The sequence below is a fragment of the Chiloscyllium plagiosum genome, unplaced genomic scaffold (assembly GCF_037043375.1).
Source record: "Chiloscyllium plagiosum isolate Xiang-an unplaced genomic scaffold, Cpla_swu_hap1 HiC_scaffold_29, whole genome shotgun sequence".
Taxonomy (NCBI): Eukaryota; Metazoa; Chordata; class Chondrichthyes; order Orectolobiformes; family Hemiscylliidae; genus Chiloscyllium; species Chiloscyllium plagiosum.
This window is the reverse complement of record NW_028270167.1, coordinates 40,961,619-40,980,795: the sequence shown is the minus strand read 5'-3', so window position 1 is coordinate 40,980,795 and position 19,177 is coordinate 40,961,619. Positions and strand designations below refer to the sequence as shown.

General features: G+C 42.9%; 1 protein-coding gene across 19 annotated transcripts in view; it reads left to right on the top strand.

Annotated features, from left to right (window-relative positions):
• Nucleotides 1-19,177, top strand: part of LOC122540755 (rho GTPase-activating protein 32) — a 591,094-nt gene that overhangs the window by 401,375 nt on the left and 170,542 nt on the right. For all 19 annotated transcript variants that reach the window (XM_087976520.1, XM_087976515.1, XM_087976502.1 and 16 more), the window contains one exon: nt 16,509-16,601. In XM_087976520.1, coding sequence (XP_087832646.1) covers nt 16,509-16,601 — 93 coding nt within the window. The remainder of the gene's footprint in view (nt 1-16,508; nt 16,602-19,177) is intronic.

Genomic DNA, 19,177 nt, shown 5'->3' with positions numbered 1-19,177 from the left:
AGCATAAGCAGCAAACAATAGACAGAGCTAAGCAATCCCGCAACCAATGGATTAGATTTAAGCTCTGCAGTCCTCTGGCATGCAGTCATAAAAGGTGATGGACAGTCCGCTCAGGAGAAGAGAAGGCTTCACAAATATTTCCATCTTAAACATTGGGAGAGCCCACACAAAGGTGCGAAAGATAGGGCTGAAACTTTCCCAAAACTTATTCGAGTCGTTGATCCATCTAGACACCATCCAGAGCTCCTCAGCATCACAGATGCCAGTCTTCAGTCAATTTGAATCATTCCACTCGCTATCAGGAGCACTGCATACTACAAAGGCTGTGGACCCTGATGACATTTCGGCAATAGTACTGAAGTTTTGTGCTCCAGAACTTGCTGTGCCCCAAACTAATCTGTTCCAGTACAGCTACAACACTAGCTTCTATCTTACTATTTGGAAAATTGAGTAGGTATGTCCTGCACCCAAAAAGTAGGACATATCCAATTATTGCCCCATCAGTCTACTTTAGCCCATGGAAGATGTCATAAACAGTGCTATCAAGCAGCACCTGCTCAACAGTAACCTGCTTACTAATGCCCAGATGGGTCTGCCGGGATCACTCAGCTTCTGACCTCGCTACAGTCTTGGTTCAAACATAGACAAAAAGAGCTGAATTCCAGAGGTGAGGTGAGAGTGACAGCCCCGACATCAAATCTGCATTTGACCCAATGTACCATCAAGAAGCCCCAGCAAAACTGGAATCAGTGGAAATCAGGAAAAACTCTCCACTCATTAGAGTTGTACCTGGCTGTGGAAAATGGAAGATGGTTGTGATTGTTGAAGGTCATCTCAGTTCCAGTATACCTCTGCAGGAGTTCCTCAGGGTAGTGTCCTGGACCCAACCATCTTCAGCTGCTTCATCTGTGACCTTCCCTCCATCATAAGGTCAGAAGTGGGGAAGGTCGCCGATGATTGTACGATGTTCAACACCATTTGTGACTTCTCAGGTACTGAAGCAGACCATGTCCAAATGCAACAAGACTTCAAGTGTTCAGGCTTAGGCTGACAAGTGGCAAGTAACATTTGCACTGCACAAATGCCAATCAATGACCATCTTCAATTAGAAATAATCTAACCACTGCCCCCTAATTCACTGGCATGACTATCATTGAAACCGTCATTATCAACATCCTGGGGTTGTCACTGACCAAAAACTGGACTGGATTTACCATATAAAAACAGTGGATACAAGTAGAGGTCTGAGGCTAGGACTACTGTAGCGATAAGTCACCACCTTATTTCCCAAAGACTGGCCACCATCTACAAAACAAGGTGTGTGGTACAGTGCGTTCCCCATTTGCCTGGGTGAGTACATTTCCAACAACTTTCAGAAGCTTGACACCACTCAGAACAAAGCAATCTGCTTATTTCACACCACATCCATGAATATCCATCCCCTTCACCATTGACATTCAGGAACAGCAGTGTGAACTATCTACGCAATTCAGTGCAGAAATTTGCCAAAGATCTTCAAGCAGTACCTTTCAAATCCACAACCGCTGCCATCTAGAAGGACACTAATTGCATGGGAACACCACCACCTGAAAGTTCCCTTCTAAGCCACTCACCATTCTGACTTGGAAATATATTGCTGTTTCTTCAGTGTTGCTGTATCAAAATCCCGGAATTCCCTCCCTAACAGGAATTCCCTCCCTAACAGTATAGTGAGTCAACCTATAGCATGTTGATTGCAGCAGTTCAAGAAGGCACGTCACCATCACCTTCTAAAGGGAAACTAGGAATGAGCAATAGATGCTGGACCAGCCAGTGAGTGAATGAAAAGAAAATTTATCTTGGTTTTCTACCCCTTCCCTTAGAAATACACCACCTCGTTATTGGCCGCTCTGCTAATGGAAAATAGCTCTCCTGTCCATCCTATCAATGTCCTTCATAATTTTATGCAACTCTCAATCATGATCCCTCTTAGGAAAATAATCCCACCCTATCTGATCTTTCCTCGCAGTTTACACCCTTCAGCCCTGGCAGCAGCATGGTAAATTTATGCACACTTTCAATGCAGTCTCATTCTTCCTATAATGTGGTGATCAGAACTCCATTCAGCACCCTAGTTGTCCAAAATCAGCATTTTATTCTGGAATAACATCCCTGATCCTGTATTCTGTGCCTCAGCTAAAGAAGGCAAATGTTATATATGCCTTCTGAACCATTTTATCTATCTGTCAAGAATCTGTGAATGTACACATCAAGATCCCTCTGATCTTCAGTACTTTCCAGGGTCCTACCATGTATAGTATAATCTCTTGCCTTTTTTCTGTCTGTAAGTGCATTACCTCCCACTTTTCCAGGTTGAGCTCCTTTTGCCACTGTCCGTTGATATACTCATGTAGTTTTTAGGTCTTGTCTTCATTATTTATTGGTCTACTAATTTTTAACCATATCATCTTGATCATATTCCTTATGTTTAAGCTCAATCATTAATGAACACCACAAACAGCAAGGAAAGCAGCACCAACCCCCGCAGATCCCCACCTGGAAACAGACTTCCTGTCACAGTCCAGTTTCATACCTGGAATTAAGTCCAGAACCACTGCGTCTCTTCTAGGTCTTCCATGAACTAGCTTGAAAAGCTCTCCACGATGCATTTTAAGAATTTTGTTTTGACTAAAGTTCACACAATGACTACCCAGTGAATGTCAGGGAAGTTGAAGTCTCCTATTATCATTACCCTATTACTTTAACACTTCTCTCAAATTTGACTACGTATGTGCTGTTCTATTTCTATCAGATTGTTGGGGGACCTATAATACACCCCCAGCAATGTGGTTGCTCCTTTTTGGTTTTTAGGTTCTACCATATGGCTTCATTGAAGAGCCTTCTAACATGTCATCTCTACTTGCTGCTGCAATAGATTCCCTGATCGATATTGTGACACCTCATCTTTTATCTCCTTTCTGTCTCTCCTGAAGACTTGGACTATTGAGCTGTCAACCTGCCTCCCCTCTCAGCCATCTCTCAGTGACAGCAATAACATTATATCCCCATGTGTCCTCAGCTCATCTGACTTCTGGCATTAAAATACTATCCAACCTTTACACCTTAACTGGCCGAGAATTTCTCTGCCTTCTTGACTCCCATTGAAGTTACTTCATCTTTTGGATGTTCATCTTCTAAGTCTTCTCTCTGGATCCTACATCTCTGCCATGGTATTTTAAACCCTTCTTAACAACATTAACAAACCTTCCCATTTGGATACTGGTCCCATTCCGGTTCAGTTGCAATCCGTCTGCCCTGTATAGGTCCCAGTCCAACCTCTGCCAAAAAGGTCCTAATGTCCCAGAAGTTGAAAGCCCTTCCTCTTACACCGTTTCTCCAGCCACACATTCCTCTGGACTAACTTTTTATTTCTATCTGCGCACTCAACTGCACTGGAAGTAATTTAAAAATCAGTTCTTTCATCGACTTCCTGGCTCCCTAAATTCTGCCTGCAGGATCTCATCCTTTTTCTCCCAATGTCATAGGTACCAATATGTTCCACAATCTCTTTCTGTTTGCCCTCCCCCTTCAGAATGTCCTGCAGTCATTCAGTGACATCCCCTGGCATTAGGAAGGCTCACGCCATCCTGGAGTCTATTTTGCAGCTGTAGAAACGTCTATCTGTTCCTCTTACAATTAAATCCCCTACTGCTACTGTCCTGCCATTCTTCTTCCTTCCCTCATGTGCAGTAGACCTACCCATGGAGCTAGGAAGTTGGCTCTCACTACTTTACCCTGCACAGTCATCCCCCCTAGCAGTATCCAAAACTGTATATCTGTTTGAAATGGGATGGCCACTGGAATATTGTCTGCCTTTTTGTACCCTGGCTTGTTTCCATCAGGTGGGTATATTAGGACCTGTGGGCGCAGCCTTAGAGTTAGAGGGGGTCAATTTAAAGTGGGAATGAAGAGACATTTTTTCAGCCAGAGAGTGGTGGGCCTGTGGAATTCACTGCCACGGAGTGCAGTGGAGGCCGGGACATTAAATGTCTTCAAAGCAGATATTGATAAATTCTCAATCTCGCAAGGAATTAAGGGCTATGGGGAGAGTGCAGGTCAGTGGCTTTGAAATGCCCATCAGCCATGATTGAATGGCGGAGTGGACTCGATGATTCGAATGACCTTACTTCCACTCTTATGTCTTATGGCTGGTGGCCTTTTCTGCTGTTTAGTCTTCACCTGTGGAGTGACTATCTCATGGACAGGCTATTCACAATTTGCTGAACAACACAGATGCTCCACAGTGAATTCAACCACAGCTCCAGCTCCAGCTCCAAAATGCGGTTGACCAGTAGCTACAGCTGGACACACTTCCTGCAAACACGTTCGCCAGGGACAACTGAAGCTTCTATGATTTGTCACATACACAGGAAGAGCATATTACTGGTGCAGGCTCTGCTGCCATGATTTCCCTTTTTTTTTCCCTTTTTAAATTATGCTTCTGATAGAATACTTACGTGGTTCCCTTATGCTAATTGTATTTCTCTTACTCTATTTACTTGTATTCCTTTATTATATTGGCCTTAAATTCCACTTAATCTTGTTGTTTCTCAGTTAATCGCTTTTTCCAAACATTACACGTTAAAATCATGAACCAGTCAACGCATATTTTCCTGTGATATCACTGTTTAAATTTGTTTTTGCCAGTCAGCAGACCCCTGAAATTGCAGCTCTTAAACTCGTCATGATTGGAGATGCCGGTGTTGGACAGGGGTGTACAAAGTTAAAAATCACACAACACCAGGTTATAGTCCAACAGGTTTAATTGGAAGCACACTAGCTTTCGGAGTGACGCTCCTTCATCAGGTGATTGTGGAGGGCTCGATCGTAACGCAGAATTTATAGCAAAAATTTGCAGTGTGACGTAACTGAAATTATACATTGAAAAATTGATTGTCTGTTAAGCCTTTCATCTGTTAGAATACAGTGATAGTTTCACTTCTTTCATGTGTAAATCACAAAACCCTTTTTTTAAAAGTTGCATTCTCGGGTTAGCTGTTAACAATGGTGATAGCGAGACAATATGTTGAAGGTGTTAGCCCCCTGTGTTCTCTGTCTATGACCTGATGTTTAGATTGATTCTAATCTAAAAAGTGAGATAACGGAGTTTTACATAAATTCATGCAGTTTTTGAGCTCAGAGTTCTACATGAATGTATGCAGTTTTTGAGCAAAGTGCAATGTAACTCTGCAAGTACAAATTCACCACACAAAATATGTGTGCATGTGGCTCTTTGTCTGTCTGTGTGTGAGAGTCTGTCTGGGGTAGGGGTTGTGAGTGTGAGAAAGTGTGTGTGTAGTGAGTGCAGAGTGTCTTAAATCTGTGAGGGGGTGCGTGTGGGAGTGTGTGTGTCTATAAGGGTGTGTGTGTGTGTCTGTGTGTACCTGTGTCCGTGTGTATGTGAGAATGTGTGTGTGTGTGTAGGAATATCTGTGTGTGTGTGTGTGTGTAGTGCAATGGTGATCATCTGTAATGTGACATGAACCCACGGTCCCGGTTGAGGCCCTCCCTATGGGTACCGAACTTAGCTATCAGCCTCTGCTCAGCCACTTTCCTGTGCTACCTGTCCCGAAGTCCACCTTGAAGGATGGTCACCTGAAGGTCCGAGGCTGAATGTCCTGGACCACTGAAGTGTTCCCCAACTGGGAGGGAACCTTCCTGTCTATTGATTGTTGTGCGGTGCCCATTCATCCGTTGTCGTAGCCTTTGCTCGGTTTCCCCAATGTACCATGCCTCCGGGCATCCTTGCCTGCAACGTCGAAGATAACGTTGGCTGGGTCACATGAGTACCTGCCATGTACAAGGTGGGAGGTATTCCCACGCGTAATAGTGTATCAATGTCCACAATCTGACACGTCTTGCAGAGTCCACCGTGACAGGGTTGTGTGGAGTTGTCCTGAGAGCCGGGCAGTTTGATCTGTTTGAGGTTTGGCGGTTGTTTAAAGGCAAGTAGTGGAGGTGTGGGGAAGGTCTTGGTGAGTTGCTCATCCTCATTGATAATGTGTTGCAGGTCACGAAGAACATGGCATAATTTTTCAGCCCCTGGAAAGTACTGAACAACGAAAGGTACCCTGTCGGTTGCAGCCTGTGTCTGTCTCCTGAGGAGGTCATTACGGTTCCTTGCTGTGGCACGTCAGAACAGGTAGTCGATGAGTTGAGCATCGTACCCCGTTCTTGTGAGGGCATCCTTGAGTACTTCCAGATGTCCGTCACGTTCCTCCTCATCTGAGCAGATCCGGTGTATGCGTAGGGCTTGTCCATAGGGGATGGCTGTTTTAATGTGTTTTGGGTGGAAGCTGGAGAAGTGTAGCATTGTCAGGTTGTCTGTGGGTTTGCGGTAGAGTGTGGTGCTGAGGTGTCCGTCCTTGATGGAGACGCACGTGTCCAAGAGTGAGACAGACAGTTGAGAGTAGTCCATGGTGAGTTTGATGGTGGGATGAAACTTGTTGATGTCACTGTGTAGTTTTATCAGTGACTCCTCGCCATGGGTCCAGAGGAAGAAAATGTCATCAATGTACCTGGTGTAAAATGTTGGCATATTGGGGTGCAAATTTGGTCCCCTCGGCTGTTCCGTGTGTCTGGATGAAGAATTGGTTGTCAAAGGTGAAGACGTTATGATCGAGGATAAAACGGATGAGTTGTAGGATGGTGTTTGGAGACTGGCAGTTGTTGGTGTTGCGTACTGAGGCTGTTGCCGTGATGCCATCCTTGTGGGGGATGCTGGTGTAGAGTGCGGAAACGTCCATTGTGACGAGGAATGTTCAAAACCAATGACAACATTGTCATCAAACCAGCAGATAAAGGAGGAGCCGTTGTCATTCAGAATAGAACAGATTACTGCAAGGAAGTGTGCCGACAACTGAACAACCAGGAACACTACAGGCAACTACCAGCTGATCCGACCAAAGGACACACCCGAGAATTAAACACACTGATCAGAACTTTGGATCCAGTCCTTCAGAGTTCCCTACGCGCCCTCATCCCACATACTTCTCGTGTAGGCGACTTCTGCTGCCTTCCAAAGGTACACAAAGCCAACACACCGGGACGTCTCATCGTGTCGGGACCCTATGTGAGAATCTCTCTGGCTATGTGGAAGGCATCTTGAAACCTATTGTACAGGGGATCTCCAGCTTCTGTCGCGACACTACGGATTTCTTACAGAAACTCAGCACCCACGGACCAGTCGAACCGGGAACATTCCTCGTCACAATGGACGTTTCCCCACTCTACACCAGCATCCCCCACAAGGATGGCATTGTAGCAACAGCCTCAGTACTCAACACCAACAACTGCCAGTCTCCAAACACCATCCTACAACTCATCCGCTTTATCCTCGATCATAACGTCTTCACCTTTGACAACCAATTCTTCATCCAGATACACGGAACAGCCATGGGGACTAAATTTGTACCCCAATATGCCAACATGTTTATGCACAGGTTCGAACAAGATTTCTTCTCTATGCAGGATCTCCAACCAACATTGTGCACCAGGTACATTGATGACATTTTCTTCCTCTGGACCCATGGCGAGGAGTCACTGATAAAACTACACAGTGACATCAACAAGTTTCATCCCACCATCAAACTCACCATGGACTACTCTCGACTGTCTTTCTCATTCTTGGACAAGTGCGTCTCCATCAAGGACGGACACCTCAGCACCACACTCTACCGCAAACCCACAGACAACCTCACAATGCTACACTTCTCCAGCTTCCACTCAAAACATATTAAAACAGCCATTCCCTATGGACAAGCCCTACGCATACACCGGATCTGCTCAGATGAGGAGGAACGTGACGGACACCTGGAAGTACTCAAGGATGCCCTCACAAGAACGGGGTACGATGCTCAACTCATTGACCACCAGTTCCGACGTGCCACAGCAAGGAACCGTAATGACCTCCTCAGGAGACAGACACAGGCTGCAACTGACAGGGTACCTTTCGTTGTTCAGTACTTTCCAGGGGCTGAAAAATTATGCCATGTTCTTCGTGACCTGCAACACATTATCAATGAGGATGAGCACCTCACCAAGACCTTCCCCACACCTCCACTACTTGCCTTTAAACAACCGCCAAACCTCAAACAGATCATTGTTCGTAGCAAATTGCCTGGCTCTCAGGATAACTCCATACAACCCTGTCACGGTGGACGCTGAAAGACGTGTCAGATTGTGGACGTAGATACCACTATTACGCGTGGGAACACCTCCCACCTTGTACATGGCAGGTACTCATGTGACTCAGCCAACGTTGTCTATCTTATACGTTGCAGGCAAGGATGTCCAGAGGCATGGTACATTGGGGAAACCGAGCAAAGGCTACGACAATGTTTTGCGGTGCCCATTCACCCGATCAACAGACAGGAGGGTTCCCTCCCAGTTGGGGAACACTTCAGTAGTGCAGGACATTCAGCCTCGGACCTTCCGGTGGCCATCCTCCAAGGTGGACTTCGGGACAGGCAGCAGAGGAAAGTGGCCGAGCAGAGGCTAATAGCTAAGTTCGATACCCATAGGGAGGGCCTCAAAGGGGACCTTGGGTTCATGTCACATTACAAGTGATCACCATTGCACCACACACACACACACACACATTCTCTCTCACTCACACACACATTCTCTCTCACTCTCTCTCTCTCACAGACACAGGTACACACAGACGCGCACACAGAGACACACACACACACACACACACACACACACACACACACACACTCTCACAGACACAGGTACACACAGACGCGCACACAGACACACACACCCTTCTCGACACACACTCCCACACTCTAACATGCACCCCCTCACAGACTTAAGACACTCTGCACTCACTATACACACAGACACACACTCTTTCTCACACTCTCAACCCCTACCCCAGACAGACATACACACAGACAGACAAAGACCCACATGCACACATATTTTGTGTGGTGAATTTGTACTTGCAGAGTTACATTGCACTTTGCTCAAAAACTGCATATATTCATGTAGAACTCTGAGCTCAAAAACTGCATGAATTTATGTAAAACTCCGTTATCTCACTTTTTAGATTAGAATCAATCTAAACATCAGGTCATAGACAGAGAACACAGGGGGCTAACACCTTCAACATATTGTCTGGCTATCACCATTGTTAACAGCTAACCCGAGAATGCAACTTTTAAAAAAAAAGGTTTTGTGATTTACACATGAAAGAAGTGAAACTATCACTGTATTCTAACAGATGAAAGGCTTAACAGACAATCAATTTTTCAATGTATAATTTCAGTCACATCACACTGCAAATTTTTGCTCTAAATTCTGTGTTACGATCGAGCCCTCCACAATCACCTGATGAAGGAGTGTCGCTCCGAAAGCTAGTGTGCTTCCAATTAAACCTGTTAGACTATAACCTGGTGTTGTGATTTTTAACTTTGTACACCCCAGTCCAACACCGGCATCTCCAAATCATGACTCTAAATAGTGTGACTACTGTGCAATATGGTGATATCTGGCAGCTCATTTACATACAACAAGGTTTCACAACCAGCAACTGAGATGAGTATCCATTAATATTACTGTTTGGTGGTGTTGGTTCTCTGAGTGAAGAGTTTTGACCAGGACTGTCAGAGAACTCCCTGCTTGTGAATGAATCATGCTATGTTCATCTTAACCTCTAGTTCTGAAGTAGACCTTGGTTTATTTGTTTTATTTAAAGTCGGCTAAGGAGAGCCATCAGGGAGGGGGTTAGATGATATACACCATATATCACTGGCTTTTTTTTTTAAAGACACTAATATTTTTTAAATTCCCTTCCTGTAGTTCTACAGAGTTCATTGAACTGTTGGGAATCAAATATTAGAATACTTTAGCATTGTGTTGCAGTACTATGCATTATACATGTGCCTTTGAAAGAGAAAGCCTTTGCATCTTTGTACCTTTGAATCCTGTTTAGTCAAAGGGAAGTTTCCCCAGCACCTGAGATTAGCGGACATTGTTCCTTTGTTTAAGAAAGGCAACAGGGTTAATCCAGGAAATTACAGGCTGGTGAGCCTTATGTCAGTGGTAAGGAAATTATTAGAGAAGATTCTTGGGATTTTCTCACATTTAGAATAAATTATGGTCTTATTAGCGACAGGCAGCTTGGCTTCTGCAGAGGAGGTTGTGTCTCACAAACGTAATTAATTATTTTTGAGGAAGTGACAAAGATGATTCTTGAGGGTAAGATGGTCAATGTTATTAAAATGAAGTTTGACAAGGCCCCTCTATTTCTATTAGCAGGCTGATAGAAAAGTTAAAGATATAGGTTCTAAGGTAAGCTGGTAAGATGGATACAGAACTAACTTAGTCATAGAAGACAGCGAGTAGCACTAGACGGGTGGTTGTCTGACTGGAGGCCTGTGACCAATGGTGTTCTACAGAAATTAGTGCTAGGACACCTGTTGTTTTATGTATATAGGTGTAGGTGGCCTGTTTAGTAAATTCACAGGCAACAAAAAGATTGGGGAGCCATGGATAATGAGGGGGATTGCCAGAGGATACAGTAGGGTAAAGATAGACTGGAGATTTAGGCATAGAAATGGCAAGCTGGCGTTTAATCCAGATAAATGTGAAGTAATGCATTTTGGAAGATCTAACGCAGGAAGGAAGTACACAGTGAATGGCAGAATCCTTAGTAGCATTAACATACACCGGGATATAGGTGTGCAGGTCCACAGTTCCCTGAAAGTAGCAATATCGTAAGGTGGTCAAGAAGGCATATTGCATCCTTACCGTCATTGGTTGGGGCATAAAAGTTAGTAAGTCATGTTGCAGCTATGTAGAACTTTAGTGAGGCCAAATTTGCAATATTGTGTACAGTTCTAATTGCCACACGATCAGAAGGATGTGGAGGCTTTGGAGAGATTTTAGAAACAGTTTATCAAATTGTTGTCTGGTTTAGAGGGCATTAACTATGAGGAGGGATTGGACACACTTGGTTTGTTTTCACTTGAACATTGAAAGACTGATGCAAGTTTACCCAAATGATAAGAGGCATGGGTAGAATGGGTAATCGGAGTCTTTTTTTCCCCAGAGTAGAAATGTCATTTACTTGGGGCAGAGGTTTAAGGAAAAAGGGGGAAAGTTTAAAGGAGATGTGAGAAGTAGGTGTTGTACACAGAGCGTGGTAACTGCCTGGAATGTGTTGCCATAGGAGGTAGTAGAGACTGATAAGCAGCAATTTCTCAGAGGCATCTTGACAAATATATGAATAAGTAGTGAATATGACGGATATATGAATAAGGTATTATGTGGACAGGGTCGAAGCAAATTTTTGTTTACTTTAGAAAGGATCATGTGTCAGTGCAGTCTTGGTAGGCTAAAGAGTCTGTTCCTATGTTCTTTTGTTCAAAATATGTAAAAGGTAAGTGGGTCAGTGGAAGGCAACTGTAGGTAAACCATTTACTGTCCAGGAATCAGTGATGCATACGTCTTCTCCATTTTTTTTCTTCTGTATATTTTCATGGAAATAAAAGTTAATGAAAACTCAGCTGGTCTGCTTACAGGATTAAACCTGTCTGAATCAGAAGATTAAAAGTTGCAAGTAAATGATCACACATTGACCCAGGAGTTGTAGTTGTTACTGATAATATATCGGGTATCAGCAGGAGCTTGGGGCAGCACTGACAATATTTTTCACTGTAGTCTTTGTCAGGAGTGAAATGTCTGAACTCTTGGTGCTGAAGAAAGGTTGTAGAATCTCTCAAGAGGAATGAGGTCAGTCAGTGAGAGTTGAGAATATACCTGGGTTATTTTGCTTGTATTGGAAAGAAATATAAAACAGAAGCATACGGAAATGATCTGTGCTATAAATACCTCAGTAAAAAAATGCCAACGCGTTCTCAATCCAGATCTTTTATTTAAATTCACTTGTGGGCCTGGGCATTACTGGCTGGCCAGCATTTATTGTCCATCCCTAATTGCCTTTGAGAAGGTGGTAGTGATCTGCCTTCTCGAGCTTCTCCATCCATCCACTCATCACTACCCTCCATCTCTGCAAGATATGTCCCATATATTAATATAAAAGACCTAATGTGCAAAGACAGACTAAGTATTCAACACAAATAACAGGCCTAATACTAGTTGCTCTTAGCACCTGATTTTGCCATAGAACATAGAGTGATACATCGCAGTACAGACCCTTCAGCCCTCAATGTTGCACCAACCTGTGAAACTGATCTGAAGTCCATCTCACCTACACTATTCCATTATCATCCATATGTTTATCCAATGACTATTTAAATGCCCTTAAAGTTGGCAAGTCTACTGTTGCAGGCAGGGCATTCCATGCCCTTACTACTCTCTGAGTGAAAAGCCTAAATCCATCACCCCGCAGGTTAAAGCTGTCTCCCTCATGCTAACCATCACCATCTGAGGAAAAAGGCTCTCACTGTCCACCCTATCTAATCCTCTGATTATCTTGTATGTCTCTATTAAGTCACCTCTCAACCTTCTTCTCTCTAACGAAAACAACGTCAAGTCCTTCAGCCTTTCCTCATTAGACCTTCTCTTCATACCGGGCAGCATCCTAGTAAATCTCCTCTGCACCCTTTCCAATGTTTCCATGTCTTTCCTATAATGCTGCGACCAGAACTGTGCACCATACTCCAAGTGTGGCCGCACCAGAGTTTTGTCCAGCTGCAACATGCCTTTGTGGCTGCAAAACTCAATCCCTCTACCAATAAAAGCTAATACACCATTAGTCTTCTTGACAACTCTATAAACCTGGGTGGTAACTTTCAGGGATCTATGTACATGGACACTGAGATCTCTTTGCTCATTGACACTACCAAGTGCCTTCCCATTGAGTACCCCTTATTCCTGTTACTCCTTCCAGAGTGAATCACCTCAGACTTTTCCGCATTAAACTTCATTTACCACCTCCTAGCCCAAGCTCTGCAGTTTATGTATGTCCCTCTGTAATCTGCAACATCCATCAGCACTGTCCACAACAGCACCGACTTTAGTGTCATTCACAAAAATGGTTTGCTCTTCATTGCACAAAAGGTCATCTACGTCACAGCAAGATTTCAGTCCAATCGTTGATACTGGTGATGCAATACATTCTCACCAATACAGGCAGCTTCAGGGATATTTAAATAATTTGTTGCAATCTACAAAAGATCATAAACATCTTCTCATGACACACAGATTATAGATTATACAGCTAGAAGGGTACCACGCTGCAAGCATAGGGAAAGGTTAGGAGGCAGATCTTTATGAACTACTGCAGTGATAATGGAACTGAACATACACTATTGGCACCTTTCTGCATTCTGTAGCCAATAATTGAGACCCAAACTGAAGGAAGGTACGGACAGGTCTCCAGGCTGAACAGCACCTGGGCACAGCATCCTATGGTTATGGATATTATAATCACTTTTCATTAGAGGGGAAGACAAGACAATCAACTGCTTAAACTCATCAAACAGGGTGTACAAAGGACAGGTAGACATGTGATAATTGTACTTATGGGAGGGATGGTGGCCTTAACAGATGGATTAGACAGGGAGCCAAGTACTGACATGCTGTGTATATCATTCCTCTCCCTTTATATTGAAGTTTCTATTAACTTACATTTTCTTCTTTTTATTGAGCTTGTGCTACTGCTACTGGTTTCATAGTTGTGTGTCACGTTGTTTGAGTTTCTGTGTTCAAAGTGCTCCATTGTTTAATCTGTCCCATAATTCATAAAGGCACAGTGCTTGGAATCAGCTGAGGAGCAGATACAAGTTGAAGCCAAAATCCTCTTCAATTCCTGGAACATATGGACTCATTTTTCTGTGTTTGGAGCCAAGTGCTACAAAAATAATTTTTTTTTCTCCTGCCACGTTCACCTTTCCTTGCTGGGATCCAGTTACTGGCATCCAGTTGATGCTCTCCCATACTTCATCCAAGTAACTACTATTTATTTGGGAACCTTGCTGCATGGACTGTTCAGCTGTGGGAGGTTGTCACGTGGATTATTTTTGCAAAGCTTTTAACAAGATTGCACGCGGCAGACTGATCAGAAATGCTGAAGCTTATGTAATTCAAAGGAAAGTGGCAGATTAGGTCTAAAATTATTTCAGTGCTAGGATGCAGATGATAGAAATATTAAGTGAGGAAGATAGCAATGCACTGGTCAGGTGGACAGAAAAGTGGCAAATGGAATTCAAACCAGAAAACTGTTCGGTAGTACATTTGAGGAGGTCACACAAGGCAATGGAATGCACAGTAATTTTTCGGACACTGAAAAGTGCGGAGGAACCTTGGCTACATGTTCACAGATCCTTAAAGCAGAAGGACAGTTAGTTAAGGTGGTCAAGAAGGCGTACCGATTCATAGGAACTAGGAGCAGGAATAGGCAATTCAGCCCCTCGAGCCTGTTCCACCACTTAAAATGGTCATAATTGATCTCAGCTCAATTTATTTGCCTGCTTCCATAACCCTTGAACATATTACTAATTAAAAATCAGTCTATCTAATCCTTAAATTTGCTCAGTGTTCGGCATCAGCCACACTTTAGGTTGTGAATTCTACAGATTGATGACTCTTTGAAGGAAGTAATTTCTCCTCATCCCCTATTTTAACTCTGCTGCCACGTATCTGAAAACTATAACCTCTTGTTCTAGATAGCACCACATGATGAAACATCATCTACAACTACTACATCATTCCTTATCAGCCAAGTTTCTGAATGTAAGAGCAGGACGGTTAGTATTAATATTATAGAATGCAATCGTGAGGTCACAGCCAGGGTACTATGTATAGTTTTGGCCACTGCATTATAGGAAGGGTGTGGTCATACTCAGAAGGAGATTCGTGAGAATGTTGCTAAGAACGGAGAATTTTAGATTTTGGGGAAAAATAGATTGGACTTTTATTCGATTGGAACAGAGGATAAAGTTAGGAGGAGCTTTAACAAAGAGGGTAGAGGACCGGTTTCCCTTGACATAGATGTAAATACCAGGGGACACAAATTAAAAATAATTGATGGAAAAATCAAGGGAGAGTTGGTTTTTCACTGATTGGGTGTTGGGGGTCTTGGTGAAAACGCACATTGCATTTAAAAAAAAAACTTGGATATGCAGTTGAAGTACGATAATATATAGGCTACTTTCCAAGACCTAAATGGTGAGATTAGACTGGTTAACTATTTCTCAAATGGTATGACCTCCTTGTAATTTGGTAATTCTAGGAGCACAGCGAAGATCAATTGTGATCTTGGTGCTCTTCTATACTTCGGAGAGTCTCTATATAGTCGTGGCCTCTCTAACCTAGACATTTTGTGACAGTTATAAGCACATCTGTTATGGTTAGTACTGCTGCTCATAGCACCAGTTCCAGCTTTGGGTAATATGTGGAGTTTGCATGTTCTCTCAGTGTTGGCGTGGGTTTCCTGCAAGTGTTCCAGCTTCCTCCCACAGTCCAAAGATATGCAAATTAAGTGGATTGGCCATGGTAAAAATTGCCCTATATGTTCAGGGGTGTGCAGGTTAGGTTGGTTAGCTATGGTAAAATAAAAGCCATGCAGGGTTACAGGGATTTTGTGGATCTTGGTGGGATGCTTCTCAGAGGGTTAGTGCAGACTTGATGGACCGAATGGCCTCTTTCTGCACTGTAGGAATTCTATGAAACTCAGAATGGCCACACCTAACTTTGTTGCAGCATAATTTTGAAACTATCGGCAAAAAAATTGTTTTCTTTATTTGTAATCATATTTTCGTTGATGGTTCCATTTGCACATCATACTTATTTGTGGCCAGAAATCTATCCTGTAATCTCTCTCTGTACCTAATTTCTAGCTATCTCCAATCAATCTCTAGCCTCGATCACTCCCTACCCTGATCTCTGTCTAGGACCATATTTTGCTTTAGATAATCTCTGTGTCTGCCCCGTATCTCTAGTTCCATTTCTGCCTCTTAACCACACCTATCTCTCTCTAATCACATATATGTCAGTGCCCCTAGTTATAACTCTACCTCCAATTTGTACCTGCAGTACTGCCTTAGTATCTATATCCATGATGAATGCTCTAGCTCTGATCCCTGACCATAATTCATTCCTTGTTTTGATCTGCAACTGTAGCTTCTGTTCTTGTCCCAGCTCTGATGTGATCTCTGTTTATTCCTATTTTGTTGTTCTATAACATCTACTTTTCATCAGTTTGGCTGATGTGCTTGCCCCAATTCAAATGAATGTTGGGTAGAGAAACATCCAGTGAAGGTTTCAAAATGTTTCTTTCATGAAGTCTATTGTTTTAAGACAAAGTAGCATCCATTTTCATACTTCCACTTTCTCAGGTTTGCTCTCCCTTGGTTAGCCATTTTTCTTCCTTTGAGAGCTGAGGTGAAGAGTTAACCAACTCTTTGTCTTGCTTGTGTTTAGGAACTGTTTACCATTCTGTTTGGTTTCAGGAGTGTTTGTTTTAACAATCTGCCATTGTTTTCTTTCTTTTACAGGCAATTACCCAGATGCTAATGGCATATTTAGCCCGACTCAGTGTCATAGCGGACAACAAGATCAACTGCGGGCCTGCTCTCACCTGGATGGAGGTATGTACTTTGTTTCTGCATCCTGTGGTGTAATCCCATATATTCTCTCTGTGAAGACATGCTTTAAAGTTATGCCCCCTTATTCTGGAATTGTAGTAACTACTTAGCTGACAGTTTCTGTAAGTAAGTGAGCAGTGAATCCGGGTGATAACTGCAGGAGGTTCATTGACTGCTGGTGATTTTTGTAGGCTGATGACAAGATTTTGGGAGCAAGATTGATATTTGGAGGACTCGATAGTGCTCAGACAAATAATAGAAATGTGTGTGTGGCCTTGAGGAAAGAACAGGGTAGACAAAGTTAATCTGCTTTCACTGGTTGGAGATTCTGAACTGGGGAGCATAGTCTGAGAATTAGGGCAAAACCATTGAGGTGGGATGTTAGCAAGCACTTCTACACACAAAGGGTGATAGACGTTTGGAACTCTTTTCCACAGACAGCAGTGGATGCTAGATCAGTTGTCAATTTAAATCTGAGATGGACAAATGATTTGCTAAGCAAAGGTATTAAGAGTTATGGGCTGAAAGCAGGTAAATAGAGTTAGGCCACTGATCAGTTATGAGCTTATTGAATAGTGGAATATGTACCCTAGTAGACCAGTGACTAAATATCCCTCAACACTGTCTGTGTTTGTCCTTTTCAAAATAAAAGTTTCTGATCAGGTGACAAGAATGTAAATTCTGAGAGTTTGGTGGCTGAATCAAATATTAAGGGACAGTTTGTACAAATATAAGAAAACAACAGAAAATAGAATCAAAGTGAAAACTGATAAAGTGGCAAATTGGTTTTTAACTTAAAAGCCCTTAAAATTCAGGACAAAGCTGGAAACTAAATGTTCAGGAGTCGATGAGGTGCTGAATATTTTCAGACACACCTTTTCCCTGTGTTGACAGGAGTGCTAGCTCTTTATGGTGGCAACTTGTATTAATCCTTCAATATGAGGGTTCAGAAAAGATTTACAAGGATGTTGCCATGGTTGGAGGATTTGAGCTATAGGGAGAGGTTGAATAGGCTTGGGGCTGTTTTCCCTGGAGCGTCAGAGGCTGAGGAATGACCTTATAAAGCTTTATAAAATAATGAGGGGCATGGATAGGGTAAGTAGGCAAGTCTTTTCCCTGTGGTGGGGGAGTCCAGAACTAGAGGGTATAGGTTTAGGGTGAGAGGGGAAAGATATAAAAGAGACCTAAGGGGCAACTTTTTCACGCAGAGGTTGGTGCGTGTATGGAATGAGCTGCCAGAGGAAGTGGTGGAGGCTGGTACAATTGCAACATTTAAAAGGCATTTGGATTGGTACATGAATAGGAAGGGTTTGGAGGGATATGGGTCGGGTTCTGGTAGATGGGACTAGATTGGGTTGGGATATCTGGTCGGCATGGACAGGTTGGACCGAAGGGTCTGTTTCTGTGCTGTACATCTCTATGACTCGGAGTATGTGACTTTTCAAAAGGACAGGCAAGAAGGAATGAGTGGTGGGAAAGGATTGTTAGTAAGTGATGGAATAAGTATAATAGCAAGAAATACAACAGAAAATGTAAAATCCATTTGCATGGAGATAAGAATAAAAAAGGAATAGCCTGTTAGCAGCATTGCATTAGCTATACAGTTGAACAGAAATCAGGAAATAATGGAGGCATGTTAAAAAAAATCATGAGTGACTTTGATCCTCAAGTCAATTGGAAAAGTCAGACTGACAGAGATAGCCACAAGGAGGAATTCATAGTATGTAACAGAACAGTTCTCTTGCGAATTAACCAGACATCAGATCATTTTGGATCTGATAATTTGTAATGAGGCAAGTTCAATAAACGATCTCAGTAAAAGATTTCCTAGGAAATAATGAGCATAACATGGTAAAATTTAACAGTCAGTTTAAGAGCGTGAAACTTGTACTGGAAGCAACTGTGTTACACTTAAGGGTAATGACAAAGGAATGAGGACAGTTAGCTGGAGTGGTCTAGGAAATGATTTTAACAGTAAAAATGGTTGAGGAATAATGGCAGACATTTAAGAAACAGTTATTGGCTCATAACCAAGATATATTTCAGTAAGAAAAAGGATTCTATGAAGGAGACAAGCTAACCATGGGTGGGATGCTCTCCAGGGGGTCGTTGTGGACTTGCTGGGCCAAATGGCCTGCTTCCACACTGTAGGGATTCTATGAAGCCTTCTATAACCAGGGAAGTTAGGGATAAGGGACCACATGTTAAGCTGCTTAAGGTGAGATCCCATGATGTTGGAGGCAGAATGTTAGCATGAATAGAGATTTGGCTGACTAATAGAAGACAAAGTGTCAAGATAAGGGCATCAGTTTCAGGATGGCAACATGTAACCAGTGGGGTGACACAGTGATCTGTGCTGGGGCTACAATTATTTGCAAATATATACAAATGACTTGGATAACAAAAGTGAATATACTGAGTCATATAGCACTGAAACAGACATCATCTGAGGCACCAGACATAACAAAAGCACACCCAGCCCTGACAAGCATTATCCTCCGATTAGCATCTTAACATGCAGACAATGCCCCAATCTCATTCATCACCATTCCAAACTAGCTCTTGTCCTACTGGTAGCT